This window comes from Macrobrachium nipponense, chromosome 28 (genome assembly GCF_015104395.2).
Source record: "Macrobrachium nipponense isolate FS-2020 chromosome 28, ASM1510439v2, whole genome shotgun sequence".
NCBI classification, from domain to species: Eukaryota; Metazoa; Arthropoda; class Malacostraca; order Decapoda; family Palaemonidae; genus Macrobrachium; species Macrobrachium nipponense.
In genome coordinates, this window is record NC_087217.1 from 35,454,949 (window position 1) to 35,473,119 (window position 18,171).

General features: G+C 38.5%; 1 protein-coding gene across 1 annotated transcript in view; it reads right to left on the reverse strand.

Moving 5' to 3' along the window:
- Positions 1–2,650: 2,650 nt before the first annotated feature.
- The window catches only part of LOC135201155 (uncharacterized), a 33,383-nt gene continuing 17,862 nt past the window's right edge, over positions 2,651–18,171 (reverse strand). The window contains exon 3 of the mRNA XM_064230031.1: positions 2,651–2,884. Coding sequence (XP_064086101.1) covers positions 2,666–2,884 — 219 coding nt within the window. The 3' untranslated portion in view covers positions 2,651–2,665. The remainder of the gene's footprint in view (positions 2,885–18,171) is intronic.

Sequence of the window (18,171 nt, forward strand, 5' to 3'; positions counted from 1 at the left end):
GGGTTTATATGAATACAGTAAGTCCTCGGGTTACGCTGGTCTCGACTTACGATGTTTCGTGGTTACGAACGCGCCCCCATAAAAAATATAAAAAATAATATTTTGCGTCGTTCCGTCTTACGCGGTTTAGCGTCATAAGCAACGTAAACAAACGCGAACTAGTTCCAGGCGCACGGCGGAAGAATACGCTTTGTGGGGGAGAGGACGGCGTCGCTTCGCTACGCTCAGTCCTCGCCCATACGCCATTTTGGTTGTTTACACTGCCTCTCTCTCCCTCGTGTTGTATCGTTTTTGTAACTTTTTGCTCTTTGTTATGGCTCCCAAGCGCAAGGCGGACTCTTCTGATGGTAGTGCATCAAGAAAGAAAGGCCATCACCATGGAAATTAAATTGTGGACATTATAAAGCGATCCGAGAAGGGAGAAACGCCAACAAACATTGGCCGCTCGCTTGCCTTAGCCGTTCGACCGTTGCTACCATTATCAAAGATAAAGAGCGCATCGTTGAACATGTGAAAGGATCTGCTCCTATGAAAGCGACAGTGATAACTCAGCAGCGTATGGTCTAATAAGTTGAAATGGAAAGGTTATTGGTGCTTTGGTTTGGAATAAAACCAAAATCAACGGCGTATCCCAGTCAGCCTTATGGTGATTCAGGAGAAGGCGAAAAGATTGTTGAAGCGTTGAAAAAGAAAAGGGGGAGGGAAGTGAAAGTGAAGAGTTTGTGGCTAGTAGGGGTTGGGTTTTAGTAGCGATTTAAGGCTCGGGCCAATTACCATAACCTTAAATTGCAAGGTGAAGCTGCTAGTGGGGATGAGAAAGCAGCGAGTGAATTTCCTAAAGCGTTGTCTGAGATAATTAAGGAGGGGGGTTATTCTGCTCTCAAGTGTTTTAACATAGACGAGACAGGTTTGTTTTGGAAGCGATGCCTAACGCGCACTTACATCGCCAAGGATAGAAGTCAGCCACCCGGTCATAAAGCCAGCAAGGAGAGGCTAACTTTACTTCTTGGGGTAATGCTGCTGCTGGCGCTTCAAACTGAAGCCCTTGTTGGTGTATCAGGCTGAAAATCCAAGGGCACTCAAGGGCATTTGGAAGGGTCAACTACCAGTAATTTGGAAGTCCAACCAAGAAGGCATGGTGACACTTGCAGTGTTTGAGGACTGGTTCGTAAACCATTTTGTTCCAAGTGTGGAGCGTATTGCGCCTCCAAGGGTATCCCCTTTAAGGTGTTGCTAGTGCTGGACAATGCCCCTGGACACCCTGCCCAGCTGGGAGACTTCAACCTAATGTCAAGGTGGTTTACCTTCCACCTAATACCACGGCCCTTTTACAGCCTATGGACTCCAAGGAGTGATTGCTTCGTTCAAGGCCTACTACCTACGAAGGACAATTGCTATGGCTTTACAGGCAACTGAAACCAAGAAGGACTTGACTCTGAAGGACTTTTGGAAATCCTACAACATCCTTGATGCTGTAAAGAACATTGCTAATTCCTGGGAGGAGGTTAAGCAAAACAAACATGAATGGTGTCTGGAAGAAAATTTGTCCTCAATTTGTGAATGATTTCCATGGGTTTGAGGACACAGTTCAGCTAGTTGTCAAGAACGTTGTTGCCCCTGAGTAAGGAAATCAATTTGGAGATGGAGGTTGATGATGTTACAGAGCTGCTGGAGTCTCATGGCGAGGAGTTATCTGCTGATGGACCTGATACAACTGGAGAGCAGATAATAGAGGAAGAAGAAGCACCCACCCCGAGCCTAAGGCTTTCACAAGGCAGGACTTGATAAGAGTTTTGCAGAGTTGCAGCAAGCGTTGTCAACTTTTGAGGCTCAGGATCCCAACTTGGACAGGTTCACTAGGGTTTCCAGAGGCGTCATGGATTTGATGCAGTGTTACAAGGAGATCTTGGATGAAAGAGGTCGCTCTCTGTTCAGACTAACCTGGAGCAGTATTTTAGAAGGTAGAGAGGCCTGCAGAAGATCCTGTACCCTCTACCTCAGCTGCCTCTGCTAATCCAGCACCTTCTGAATGTTCTGCTAACCCAGACTCACCTGCCCCAGTATCTCCAGCACCTTCTGTAGGTTCTGCCTCACCTAAAGACTCACCTGCCCCAACATCTTCACTAGTATTTCTGGCCTCACCTCAAGAATCACCTGCCTCAGCATCTCCAGTACTAGTATGTTCTGCCTCACACCTCAAGAATCATCTGCCTCAGCATCTCCATGCAACATCTGGAGTTCTTTTTCTCTTCACTAACCGCCCCCAGTCTCTCCAGCACCGCAGCTTCCTCTCCAGTGTGCAAGCCAATCAAACTAATAAAGGTAAGGAATTGTTCTCTCGTTGTTATTGATAGGTATTTACATTAAATCATGTGGTATTTTTCAATGTTCCGACTTACGCTGAAATTCGTGTTACGATGCATCGTAAGAACGGATCAACGTCGTAACTCGAGGACCCCCTGTACTAATTTTATATAAGTTTTTTAGCTGTGGGAAGAAAACTTGTACATATATGCATGCATCATACATTCATTACTTTTACCTTGCTGACCAGATTACTATCTTATTTGCTTTCACATTAAATATATATACTTTTCTGCAAAAAAGCACTAGGATATTAATAACTAATGTGTTTATGAGATCTAGAAAAAAAACGGTAAAGTTCTTACTTCCATGAAATTTCTGGACTAAATATTGTTGGATAACTCGACAGGTCTTCATCATGTAGTTGGGCTTCAGGTGAAGACTTTGAAATAGCTGTCCATGCTTTCTCCTGATCCAGATCTTCATGACCACAGTAGCCATAAACAATATAGAATAGTAATTTGTGTAATTCACACATTCTAACAAATTTGGGCCCTAAACTAGCCCTTGATGGTAAGACCTGCAAGAGAGTAAAATGCCATAAATACCCCAGTCCTCAAACCAGCATCATTAATTCTTTTCACAGAATGTAACACCCTTAAAAACCTTGTATTGTAAATAGTGACTCCAGTGGCACCTCAATTCAATGGACAATTGCAAGGTCTGCTCATTCTGATAAGTTAAAAAGAGACAACAGTGGCACATCAACTAAATTGTATAGGAAGTTGAAGGGTCCACCCATCTTGATAAGTAACAAAACCAGCTGAGTAATGAAAATTTACATATAGGCTTAAAGATTTACATAGACATTACCCTACAATCAAACAGGTTATATTCTGAATGGGGATTTGTATCATGAATTGTTTGTATACCTTGGTCTTTATGCCTTATGTACAGCACGATATAAAGTCAGTACAATACTGTACATTTTTTCATCCTAAAACACAATACAGTACAGTGGTACCTCGAGATAGGAAAGGCTCAACTTACGAAAAACTCGAGATACGAAAGCTAATACGAAAATTTGATGGCTATACATACAAAAATTGCTCAAGATACGAAAGGTTGTTGCTGTAAAGTCAGAGAATCGCCCGGACCACCGATAACAATTCTGAAACTCGCACGCCGCCAACTGAGTAGACTCGCCACCATCCTCCTGCTCCCCCATTGGTTCCTGATGCTAGTCACCGCCATGAGATCCTTCTCTCCTGTTGGTCAGCATCCTTCCCATCATGCATCTACTACTCAGCAGCGTGCCTCAGCCACTCAGTACCAGCATCGTTATCGTACGCACGCGGTATTCGTTCGTTCTAACGATTTCGTTTATTAACGTAAATTCATTAGTGATTTCGTTGCAGTATACGTACTTTATCGTGTTGTGTGAGAACTTTACTCTACTTATACGTAATTATGTACAGTATATACGTAGTCATGGGTCCCAAGAAAGTTGAAAGTCACAGAAAGAAGAGGATGCTCTCTTTGGAAACGAAGATGGAGATTATCAAGAAGTATGAAGCTGTTATGCGATTGAGTGTGATCGCCAAGGAATATGACCGAAATCTGTCGACAATAGGCACCATCCATTAAGCAGAAGGATGCCATCAAAGCAGCTACACCTTCCAAGGGCGTCATTATTTTGTCCAGCAAGAGGAACCCACGTGCCCAACGAGATGGAAAGGCTTCATCTGTCTGGATAAAAGACAAAGAAATCGCTAGCGATACAATAACGGAGACGGCATCAGCCAACAAGGTCCAGCGCTATTTTCGGCGATTTGATTGCCAAGGCCGAAGAACGACGGAAGGAAAAAGGGACATCAACGCCAACCCCAGAGTTCAAGGCTTTGCATGGGTGGTTGAAGAAATTCCGTAAACAAGACTGGCATCCATTCGGTGTGAGGCATGGGGAGCTGCCAGCTCGGACACGAAAGAGACCGAAGCCTTTAACCCTCTAAAGCCGAAGCGGTAAAAAAAAAAAAAATTGTCTCCCGTGTGCCGGAGGTGTTTCAGAGTGAGCGCGGAAGCGGAAAAAATATTTTTTTTCAAAAAATCACAGCGCACTTAGTTTTCAAGATTAAGAGTTCATTTTTGGCTCCTTGTTTTGTCATCGGCTGAAGTTTAGTATGCAACCATCAGAAATGAAAAAAATTATCATTATCATATATAAATAATGCAATATATGATAGCGCAAAAAACGAAATTTCATATTATAATTGTATTCAAATCGCGCGTGCGCAAAACGGTTAAAGGTAACAAGTTACTTTTTTTTCGTTGTAATGTACACTAAATTGTGATCATTTTGGTATATAACACATTGTAAAACGATAAAAGCAACACAGAAAATATTATCACAAAATAATGCATGAATTCGTAACGCGCGGACGTAAACAAATATTTTTTTCAAAAATTCACCATAAATCTTAATATTGTCCTAGAGACTTCCAATTTCTTTCAAAATGAAGACAAATGATTGAATATTACTATACTATAAGAGTATTAGCTTACAATTGCAGTAAATGATTGAATATTACTAGAATATAAGAGTTTTAGCTTACAATTGCGTTTTTCGACCATTTCGGTAGAGTCAAAGTTGACCAAAGGTTGAAAATGTGTCACTTATCATTTTTTATATGAAAATATTTCAAAACTGATAAAAGCTACAACCATGGGTTGTTTTTAATTGTATTGCGCATGAAATTGTGCACATTTCCATATATAAATCTTTATGCAACGGCTAATTTAAAATGGTGGTGCAAACATTACCACAATCGTACGTATGATTTTTTTTCGGAAGAGTTACCGCGCGGACGTAAGGAAAACGTTTTTTCATAAATTCACCATAAATCGAAATATTGTGGAAGAGACTTCCAATTTGTTGCAAAATGAAGGTAAATGATTGAATATTACTAAAATATAAGAGTGTTAGCTTACAATTGCATTTTTCGACCATTTCGGTAGAGTCAAAGTTGACCGAAGGTTGAAATTTTGGCACTTATCGTTATTTATATGAAAATATCTCAAAACTGATAAAAGCTACAATCAGGAGTATTTTTTGTTGTATTCTACATAAAAATGTGCACATTTTCATATATAATACTCCATGTAGCGGCTAATTCAAAATGGTACAAAAATTATATCAAAGTGACGAAATCATTTCTGAGATGTGTCACCGATACTTTTTAGTACGGCAAGAAAGAAATGCGCTTGTGATTGTAAACAAAACAACACCTTGATCCGTGAACTCCCAGCATCCCCCAAGGCGCGTGATTCAAAAGTTTTCGGCTGGTAAGCCTATAAGTATTTTTCCACGAATTTTAAAAAAAAACTTTTGTATGTCGACATAAAATACGTCCAGTCAGCGTTAAAGGGTTAATGACAATGCCGTGTTCCATTTGGGGAGAATTTTCAAGAGACACCAGAAACAAATGTCTCTATAAAAATTTTTTATGGTACAGGGGTCCAATGACTCAAGCTTGTATTAGTGCCAGTAAAAAATGAAGAGGGGAAGTAACCAAAGATAGTGCTAGTAAAATGGAAGAAAACTAGAATACCCAGATAGGTCCTTGATACCTGAATTCTTCTAGAGGGGGATTCCCCTCCCAAACAATAACCTACCCTCCTCCCTCTCCCCCCCTCTCCATCAACCATACACTAACAAGTGTTCCATAAAGGTAAGAGTGATGTTTTAATTTTTATTCATCCATTCCATTAGTCATTTACCTTTTATTTCTCACTGTTTTCTGTATGTATAAGTGTTGTTTCTCTATAAAATGTATTTTTTTTTAATATTTTTGGGTGTCTGGAGAGCATCAATTGGATTTACATTATTCCTTATGGGAATTACTGTTTTGGATTTCGTAATTTAGGACTTCGTGGGATGTTCTGGAACGGATTACATACGTAAACAAAGGTTCCATAGTGTGTGTGTGTGCGTATATATGTATTTATACAGTGGTCCCCCTGTATTCGCGGGGGATGCATACCAGACCCAACCATGAATAGTTAGAACCCGCAAATGTTTGGAACCCCTATAAAAATGCTAAAAACAGCCTATTTTGTTAGTTAAAACTCAAGAAAAACCCACTTAAATTGTTCATATTTGGTTTTTTAATAGTTTTATCACAAAAAGTAAATTTTATGATGAAAATGTTAAAAAAAAAAAAAACAGGAATTTGGGGATATTTCTCATAGAAAAATAACATGAATGTGCGAATTTTCCACGAATATTGCGGGGAAACGTTCCTGAGAGAAATCCGCAAATGTGCGAGTCCGCGAATCCGGAGAACGCGAATACGGGAGGTCCACTGTATATATACAGTAGTACCTCGAGATACGAAAGGCTCTACTTACGAAAAACTCGAGATACGAAAGCCAATACGAAAAATTTTACTGCTCTACATACGAAAAGTTTTCAAATACAAAAGGTTATTGCTGTAAAGTCCCGAGATTCGCCCGGACCACCGAGAACTATTTTAAAACTCCTGCGCCGCCAACTGAGTAAAATCCCCACAATCCTCCCGCTCTCCCATTGGTTCCTGATGCTAGTCACCCCATAAGGTCCTGCTCTCCTATTGGTCAGCATCTACCCCTTGTGCTTTAGGTATTCTATTGGTAAAAGGATGCTGTAAATTGAAAAACTTAGTCATGCAATACATTTAATAAAAAAAAAACATTAGGTAAAGATAGAATAAAGAATAGAAATGAATGGTTATTATACTGTTTGGTAGTTTCAGTAGTTGAAGAGAGATAATGAAAATTTATGGCTTACTGTGTAAAGTGATTGCTTGTTGATCGTTCGATACTCGTAAGTGCTGGATGTAAACAGACGTTTGGAAGCTTTTATTTTTTTTTTTTTATTATAGTTAATGGTTACTTAATAATTATTTGAAATGAGTACATGCAATACATTTAATAAAAAAATTGTGAATTAGATATCATAAAATATAAAATAAATCAGACTGCCAACAAATACGTAATTTTTAGAATTCTTCTTTTGTTTTATTATTACGCTACGTATACATATGTTTCATTATAACTGTCAGTAACTCGGTGTCTCCATTAGGTAAAGATAGAATAAAGAATAGAAATGAATGGTTATTATACTGTTTGGTAGTTTCATTAGTTGAAGAGAGATACTAATGACAATTTATGGCTTACTATGTGCTAAGAATAATGATTGCTTGGCGCTCGTTCGATACTCGTAAGACGGGTAAGAGCTGAATGTAAACAATCGATTGGAAGGTTTGTTTTTTGTTTGTTTGTGTATTATTAATTAATGATTAATTAATAATTGTTTGATTTGAGTACATACTGATTATTTATACATTTTATTGGCATATTCTAAGCTTTTAGCTCTTAGGTTTAGATGTCAGAATCATAGACTAGGCTTCAGTAGCAACCGCTAACATAGGCTAGGCATATTGCTAAGGGACATATGCTAAAGTCCTAATAAAATGGGGTTGAACATTACATGCAGTTGAATATTACTCAAGTATGTACAGTATTTTGCCTTTTTGGAGTCATATTTCTTCCGTCGGATCGGCGTTGTAACCCTAGAACATGTGTTTTAGGCCTGGAAATATAATTTACTGGGGTGTTTTTGAAGGGCTTGGAACGGATTAGCCATTTTACATGTAAAATGTGTTCCAAGATACAAAAAACTCATAATACGAAGGCCACCTCGGAACGGATTAATTTCGTATCTCGAGGTACCACTCTATATAGATATATATATACAGGCAGTCCCTGGGTTATGACGGGGGTTCTGTTCTTGAGACGCGTCGTATGCCAAAAATATTAGTCGTAAGCCAGAACATCGTAAAAAATTCTAAGAAAACCTTACTTTTATTGCTTTGGGTGCATTGAAAACTATGTAAATGCCTTCTTATTACATTTTTCATCAAAAAACCTTCAAATATTGATAATTTTGCATTTTTGGTGTCATATTTCATCTGCCAGATGAGCGTTGTAGGCGTCGAAACCCTGGAAATAATGTCTGATGAATATAATTGAGAAGCACCTTAACCTTGGAACGTCGTAACCCGAACCCGTCGTAACCCGGGGACTGCCTGTATATATATATACTATATAATATATACACATAGCTATATATATATATATATATATATATATATATATATATATATATATATATATATATATATATATATATATATATATATATATGCAGTGGTACCTCAACATACGAAAGGCTCAACTTACGAAAAACTCGAGATACGAAAGCAAATACGAAAAATTTTACAACTCTACATACGAAAAGTTTTCAAGATATGAAAGGTTGTTGCTGTAAAGTCCCGAGATTCGCCCGGACCACCGAGAACTATTTTAAAATTCCCGCGCCACCAGTTGAGTAAACTCGCAACCATCCTCCCGCTCTCCCATTGGTTCCTGATGCTAGTCACCCCATAAGATCCTGCTCTCCTATTGGTCAGCATCTACCCCTTGTGCTTTAAGTATTCTATTGGTAAAAGGATGCTGTAAATTGAAAAACTTATTCATGCAACACGTTTAATAAAAAAAAAACATTAAGTAAAGATAGAATAAAGAATAGAAATGAATGGTTATGATACTGTTTGGTAGTTTCAGTAGTTGAAGAGAGATAATGAAAATTTATGGCTTACTGTGTTAAGTGATTGCTTGGCGATCGTTCGATACTCGTAAGTGCTGGATGTAAACAGAAGTTTGGAAGCTTTTTTGTTTGTTTGTTTGTTTATTATAGTTAATGGTTACTTAATAATTATTTGAAATGAGTACATGCAATACATTTAATAAAAAAAAATTGTGAATTAGATATCATAAAATATAAAATAAATCAGACTGCCAACAAATACGTATTTTTTAGAATTCTTCTTGTTTTAATATTACGTTGCGTATATGTTTCATTATAGCTGTCAGTAACTCGGTGTCTCCATTAGGTAAAGATAGAACAAAGAATAGAAATGAATGGTTTTATACTGTTTGGTAGTTTCATTAGTTGAAGAGAGATACTAATGAAAATTTATGGCTTACTGTGTCCTAGGAAAAATGATTGCTTGGTGTTCGTTCAGTACTCATAAGACGGTAAGAGCTGAATGTAAACAATCGATTGGAAGGTTTTCTTTTGTTTGTTTGTGTATTATAGTTAATGATTAATTATTAATTATTTGAAATGAGTACATACTGATTATTTATACATTTTACTGGCATATTCTAAGCTTTTAGCTTCTTGGGTTTAGATGTCAGAATCATAGACTAGGCTACAGTAGCAACCGCTAACATAGGCTAGGCTTATTGCTAAGGACATATGCTAAAGTCCTAATATATGCAGTAAAAATGGGGTTGAACTTTACATGCAGTTGAATATTACTCAAGTATGTACAGTATTTTGCCTTTTTGGAGTCATATTTCTCCCGTCGGATCGGCGTCGTAACCCTAGAACATGTGTTTAAGGCCTGGAAATATAATTTACTAGGGTGTTTTTGGAGGGCTTGGAACGGATTAGCCATTTTACATGTAAAATGTGGTCCAAGATACGAAAACCTCATGATACGAAGGGCGCCTCGGAACGGATTAATTTCGTATCTAGAGGTATTACTGTATATGTATATGTGTGTGTATATATATATATATATATATCAATATATATATATATATATATATATATATATATATATATATATATATATATATATTATATATATATAGATATATATATTTTATATATAATATTATATATATATATATATATATAAATATAAATTTATATATATATATATATATATATATATATATATATGTATATATATATATCTATTATATATATATATATATATATTATATATAATAGATATATATATATATATATTATATACTATATTATATATATATATATATATATATATATATATATATATATATATATATATATAATATATATATATATATAATATATATATATATATAGTATATATATATATATATATTATATATATATATATATATATATATATATATATATATATATATGAATCACGGAAATGTGATATGACTTTTATATATATATATATATATATAATATATATATTATATATATAATTAAATATATATATATATATTATATATAATATATATATATATATATATTTTATATATAATATTATTATATATATATATATATATATATATATATATATATATATATATATATATATATATACATTATATAAATATATTATATATATATATATATATATATATATATATATATATATATATATATATATACGTATATATATATACAGTGGGGCTCGCATATTCGCGTTCTCCGGATTTGCGGACTCACACATTCGCGGATTTCTCTCGGGAACGTTTCCCCGCATTATTCGCGGAAAATTTGCGCCTTCGCGTTATTTTTTCTATGAGAAATATTCACAAATTCCTGGGGTTTTTTTTTATCAATTTCATCATAAAATGCACTTTTTGTGATAGTGGTTTTTCTTGAGTTTTAACTAACAAAATAGGCTTGTTTTTAGCATTTTTTTTATAGGGGTTCCAAACATTCGCGGTTCTAACTATTCACGGGGGTCTGGTACGCATCCCAGCGAATACGGGGGGGGAGACCACTATCCCAGCGAATACGGGGAGACCACTGTGTGTAGTATGTATGTATGTATGTATGTATATATATAGATATATATATATTATGCTAATCTTGAAATGTCAGTTTGGATACTAAGCCTACTTGTACTATGTTTTTGCTCTGTTATGATCAGTTGTGCCTAAGTAAAGGGTCATACTAGACCGAAAGTGCTTGGCTTTCTTGTCTTTCAATTTTCCTCTGTGGCATCACCTTTACTTATACATAGCATCACGTATTATATACTTTGTGATCAAGTTATTCATATATATATATATAAAGTGGGCACTGAAATTCTTTGCACCCCTGAAGGCTGCGTAAAGACTTTCAGCGTTTTAAAGAATCCTCCATATCAGTCACAGAAAATGCCTGAGAGAAAAAATTACTAATTGGCACCTTTTATTGTTTCCACTGTGTCCTTGATTAAGGAAACAATAACTCATCAGTAGCTCATTAGCCGTGGTGTAAGTACGTTTGTTTTGCTGGCACTCCTGTCAGGATTTGTTCGTCTCGTGGTGTTGCCCTTGTTTTGCCATTCCCTGTGCCTTTATGCGTAATGGTGGGTCCTTATAATTCTAGGGATGATCGTGTAAGGGTCATTCAGTGTTTTGAATTAAGGTTAAATACCGCTGAAATTGTGCGGCAGACAGATTTGAAGCGTCGAACAGTTCAGAACATTGTTGCGAGGTACAAGGCGTCAGGAAAGAAAGAGGTACCTCTTCCCGCCAAGAAGTCTGGGAGGCCCCCGTTGCTGTCTGAACGATCTATTTCGCTACTGAGAAGGGAAGCAAAGCTTAATCCTTCACACACCGCTTGTCAATTCAGGGAAGAAAACCCTGAAATTTTAGGAAAGTGTAAAGTACGTACTTTACAGACGTACTTGTCACGCAAGTTGGGATTCAAAAGTGTTGTGGCTCCTAAGAAGAGCAAGCTAAACTGACGCCCATATTAAGAAACGAAAGTTTTTTTTCATAGGTTTGGTAAATGGGACATTAATAACTGGAAAAAAAGTGTTGTTTACTGACGAATCCACATTCCATTGCTCGGCAAACACCTCAACGAAAATTTGGCGAAGTCCCCGCCTTAACAAGTGCAGTGACAAACTTATTCGTCCTCGTGAAAAGTTTCCCAAAACTTTGATGGTATGGGGTTCTATGGGTTATGAGGGAGTTGGGGAATTGTGTATATTTGAAAATAATGAATGAGTGAACCAGTACATTTATTACGTTGTGCTAAATGAATATTTAGAGGGGAGCTTTGAGAAGACAGGTGCTTCAATTCTTCAGCAAGACGGCGCACGGTGCCACACAACGCCATTGATTAGGAACTGGTTCCAGGATTGTGGTGTGGAGCTTTTAAGTGACTGGCCCCCTAATTCCCCTGATTTTAGTCCCATTGAAAATCTGTGGTCGATAATTAAACAACGTTTGCAGAAGGTTGACTGCTCCAATATCGAGAAACTTAAAGCCGCCATCATCACTGCTTGGAACAGTATCGAACCAGAGATCTGTCAGCACCTCATTGAAAGTGTTCCCCGACGGCTGAAGGCAGCTAAAGAGAACAAATTTGGTGTTACCAAATACTAGAAAGTCTAAGGTAAACTGACACACCATTTCAATATCTTAACTAAATTTTTGCATTCCTTTACAGGTCGAAAAAGGTGCGTGTGTATGCGTTTGCGTAAATTGCACTGGGGTGTAAAGACTTTCAGCGCCTACTTTATATATATATATATATATATATATATATATATATATATATATATATATATATATATATATATATATATATATAATAATAATAATAATTGTACCTCAGGATACGAAATTAATCCGTTCTGAAGCAGCCTTCGTAACCTGAGTTTTTTGCATCTTGAAGCACATTTTACATGTAAATTGCCTAATTCGTTCCAAGTCCTACATGTGATTACCTGTAAATAAAGTTTATTAGTGTACAGGGTACAAGAAATACTGTACGTACATATGTAGTAAAATGTGGAACCTTGCCTTTCGAGTGAGGCGATCTCCAAAAGTGGCAACAGAGGAGGAGGACAAATGGCAGAAAACATGAACACTTAACTTTATGAAACACATTAAAAAATGGCAGAAAACATTAACACTAAACTTTACGAAACACATTAACGAATGGCAGAAAACATTAACACTTAACTTTACAAAAAACTTGAAATTAATTTTTTTTTTTTTTTCTTTTTTTTTTTTTTTTTTTTTTTTTTACAAAATTTAAATTTCTTCACCACTTTCAACTTTCCGTTTTTTCATATCACTTGGATCTTCCTGTTTGCTTACTCCTACTAAAGGCTTCTTTAAAAAATAACTATTCCAAGGAAGATTGCTTCTGCCTGCTTTTGACAATGTTCCTGTAACGACTCAGGCAAACATCATCGAACTGCGCAAGCATACGACCTGTGTAAGCCTTTTCGGGTTGTCTCTTTTCTACAAATGATTGCACCTTATGAAAAGCAGCTAGAACATCTTAATTTTTGCCGTTATCACAGGGTCCTCTTCCTCCTCCTCCTCCTCGCCGCTGCTAGAGAACTTTCTTGAACGACGTTATGCTGCATGGCTCCAACTCCTTCAGGTCATCCATCGTAAGCTCCTCTTGGTGCTCCTCGAGAAGGTCATTGATGTCGTCTTCGTTGACGACCAGTCCCATGGACTTGCTGAGTGCAACGATCTCGTCAAGATCTGGTTGCAAAACAGTTTCAGGATCGTCAACTGTTTCTGAATCTGCATCAGCTTCGCCCACGTTGAATCCCTCGAAGTCTCGAGCGGATACGGCATCAGGTCAGAGTTTCTCCACAATGAATTCAAGGTTTGCCTCGAAACCTCTTGCCAAGCTTGATCGACGAGTTAGATGCATATGACAACATCAAAATGCTCCTTCCAAAATTCACGCAAGGTGAGGTTTGTGGTATGGGTGATGTCGAAACATCTCTTGAAAACATGTTTCGTATACAGCTTCTTGAGTTCGATATCACTTGCTGGTCTGTGGGCTGGAGGAGAGGGGTGGTGTTAGGCAGAAGATAAAGAACCTTGATAAAAGAATACTCCACAAGGATATCTTCCTCAAGGCCAGGAGGGTGAACAGGGGCATTGTCCAACAACAGCAGACATTTCAGAGGGAGGCGCTTCTCTTCCAAGAATTTCTTCAGTCGGGTCGAAACACAGATTTACCCACTCAGTGAACATAAGTCTCGTTACCCAGGCTTTCACATTAGCCCTCCACATCACTGGAAGCTTCTCCTTCAACACTTTGTGGGCCTTGAAGGCTCAAGGAGTCTCCGAATGATACACAAGTAGGGGCTTCACCTTACAATCCCCACTGGCGTTTGAACAAAGTGCGAGCGTAAGCCTGTCTTTCATAGGCTTATGCCCGGGTAGCTTATTCTCTTCCTCTGTGATGTATGTCCAATGATTATAAAATCCCTCTGAATTCTTGTCTTTGACTAACTCTATTGCTCTCTTCTTGGGGAGTGAATGAACTTCTTTTGCAAGAGCTGAAAACTTTTTTGAGCCTACCAAGTACGTGGTCAAGACAATAGGCTTCATGGTTAATGGGTGCTTTTCTAGAAATGGAATTGAATACCTGAATCATAGGACCTTTCTTGCTCTAAACTTCCCAAAATTGTTGAAGCCTTGCTCCTACTGGTGAACGGAGGAGATTGTTTTCACCTTTGGGGAGCCAATCTCAGAGTTTCTCCTACAGGTTTGAGAGCCAAACCGGACATTTGATCTCGTTCTGGGGTTCTATCTCGGTCTGCTGCAACGAAAAGGTAAGGACTGCATAGGGGAAGCTACCTTCACGCTCAATGGAGAATGAGCTAACAAATCTTGAGTTGACTTCTTCTCAAGGCCCAACGCTATATCACTAATCAGACGGAGGAAAGAGAATGTCCTTTACTAAAGGTGAGTATGGAAGAGCGGGCTTCTGACCCGTGGTGACTCCTTTAGAGGTAAAGGAACACCAACGTTCCCTCTTTTTCAACACTCCCGTCACATAAAGGGAGGAGGGTATTTCTCTTGAAGCATCCCTTACTCCCTTGTCTGCACAAACAGGACATCAAGCAGATCCGATCCTATGTCTGAAGGGAAGTCAGGGTACCTTGAATCTTCTTTACCAGGGCTCCTACAGACCAATCCAAAAGCTGATAACTTCTAAAATCTTGAAGGTATTCTTCAAAAAATGATCTAGTTCTACTGAGGAGAACATTATCTTGGTAACGGAACAAGCTGGCCTTCGAGCCACATCTATAAGGCTAGAGAAGTCCCTTAGAGAGGAGGCAGAGACTCAGGGTAGGAGCTTCTCCAGTCACATAGTATGCATACCTTCTAACTAGAAGGTGCGAAGGCGGAGAGCTAAGCAAGCATTCCCTCTCTCTCTTGTCTGCTAGACACAAGTCCACTTCCTTGAGGGCTTTCTTCACAGAGGTTGACAAAACCATCTTTGGCAGCTTTAAGGTTTCCTGTACCACACTTAAATGAAGTGTTGTAGTCGGAGAAGCAGGAGCTGCTGGAGAGAAGAATGAAAGATAAGTATGCAACAAAAAGTTCAGAAGTGCTGCATAAGCTGAAGACAATAAAGCCTCTTCTGGTGCATTGACTTCCTCCTCCTCTACTGACAATACTGGAGAAAGGAGACGATTGTAAGTGGTTTTCTGCGCACCAGGCTTCTTTAGGTAGCCTAAAATATCATCCCACTTCTGTTGGACAGGATCTCTAGACTGTCCTGGACTCGTGGGAACTTGCTGAGATGCCAAAATCACTAAAATCTCCTCTACTCGCGCCGAACTCACTGACAAAACAAAAAAGCGGTTGGGATCCTTCCCTGTCTGTTGCTTGGGAACTGGCTGTTCCACTGATACCAAGCGAACAACGCTCACTGGGTGTTCCACTGGGAGATCGACTACCTCCAGGAGTCTGGAAGACGCTGGGTGCTTTGGCGCTTGTTAGCGACTGAACGTTTGGGCGTCAACTTGCGCACAGGAGACAACTGGCGCGCTTCTGGGCCAGCTGCGCTTCTAAGGGCAGGTGCACTCTCTCAGCTCTCAATTTACGACAAGCTCTCCGGAGAAAAACTCTCTGGGCTATCGCAAAAGCTGCACGAAGGACCCACTTCTCCAGCCTTCTTACATGAAACCACTTCCCTAGCCTTCTTACACGGAACCGCTGGCGCCACGAAAGTATCAGCCGCAGACATTTTCTGTGGCCTGGACAAATTACTATACCACCATCGACGCCTCTTTTCCAGACTGGAAGCCTCAGAACTCAAGGAAAGACAGTGCACTTACACAAAGACGCCTTTCCAGTGGCTCTCTGCTTCTTCACCTGGGATTTAGCGAAAGGTGAGACTGAGGGGTAGACTGCCTGTGGGCAGACCCTACTGATCTCCCTTGGGCTTCCGGTATGACTTTTCCCTGGCTCTGACTATGCCCATCTTGTCCATGGATTAAGGTAACTGAAATTGGAATTTGTTCCGTAGGCCCTTCACCTCCTATTCCTAGCACTTATTCCCTGTTTCAACTGTTTTCTCCTATTCCCATTTCTTAACATTCCCATTTCCATCAGAGACCTGTGTGAGCATAAAACTAATTGTGAAATTCTTGTAAGACAAGTGATACTGGCCATTAACGCTACCAATCGCGCAATAAGCACTGCAGCATTGTATGGGAAAAATCTGAGTTATAAGTAACGATACAGGCAAGTCTGCGTAATGGTAAAGTAAAATCTGGAAGGAATTGAATATTATTTCATGTTGAATTTTAATGCCTGAATTGCTAGAATCAACTTTGATGCAGACCGTGTTATATTTTGTTATATACTGGGCTACCATGGAGAGAGAGATGTGTATAATTTGTTTCAGAAGAGAAATGTCAGATGTTGGACAGTCTTCAGACGGTCTAACATCTTCATGGTGTGGGGAGGTGCTACGAGTGTCCATTTTGGACTGTCATTTTATTTTCTTGTCCTTAACAAATTCCAAAAACTCGCAAGAATATTTTTAAGGGAATAAAGTAAGGGAAATGGTAATGTTAAATCCAGTACAAGCGACACCATCTTGTTTTGACCATTGGACCACCGTGAAAATGACTGAGTCAAGCCCCTACCCCTTTGTGAATTAACAACAAAGCAAAGATGAAAACATCTTCATATGATTTTAACAACACTATACACCTGAGTGGTAGCTTTTCATCTTCTCGTTGGATGTTACTGCCGGCCATATGCCAAACCCCCATAGTGCATTAACTTTTCTAAGATCACTGTGGTGTGGCTTGTACAGATATACATTGGCAATTTTCATGTTATGGTAATCATATTAGCTTCATGAAGTCTACTGAAATGGTTTCCATTTCTTAAAATGTAGTGCTTTGTTTCCATCAGACATTTTGAATATATCTTATTTCATCTATTCTTGGTTAAAACCTGTTTCATTAATAAATATTTTTTGCCGGGTGTTATGTGGAGCAAATAACAATATTAAGGTTATTGAAGTATAATTTTAATTGTAAGTATTTATTAGTATTGCACGGTCAGTGTTAGTGTATGCTTATTAAATAAGTAAATGTTAAGTGTACAGTAAAGCAAAGCACTGAGAACACTGCAGAAGCTAAAAGGTTGGCAACTGTAGTCTTGATGGTGGAAAGAATAAAGTGGATTGGTTGTTGGGCTGGGCTTGAGTCCTCGCTGGTGCAGGTTCCACTTGGTGAGTGCCGCCAAGCTGATTCTCCGTTGTTATCGAGCACCACAGTTGAGTGTGGAGGTGTAGTTTGGTCTTGGTGGTGAAGGCTGAATTTGTAGGTAAAGTTAGTGTGTGTGTGTCTTGCTGTGGTGTTTGTGCAGTATTTGTTTATATTAATCCTGTGTTGTGATTTAGCTATGATTATCTGCTGCTGTGGCATTTTGTCCATTGTATGTGTGTGGTAGCTATTGTTCTCATCAAGTGTAAGCTGCAGATGTGGAGACTGAACCTACTGGCTGTAATAATCTTTGGAATATACGTAACAGTAATTCACCGCTGCGGTCCCAAGGCCAGCATACATTGGGACAAGGAGCTGTGTAACCTTGTAGAGGTGCAGTGGCTTAAACCTACCATAAGCCTGCTTGGGGGTTATGTTGGAACCTCTGTGACCTTTTAGGAAGCAATAGGCTTATGGATGG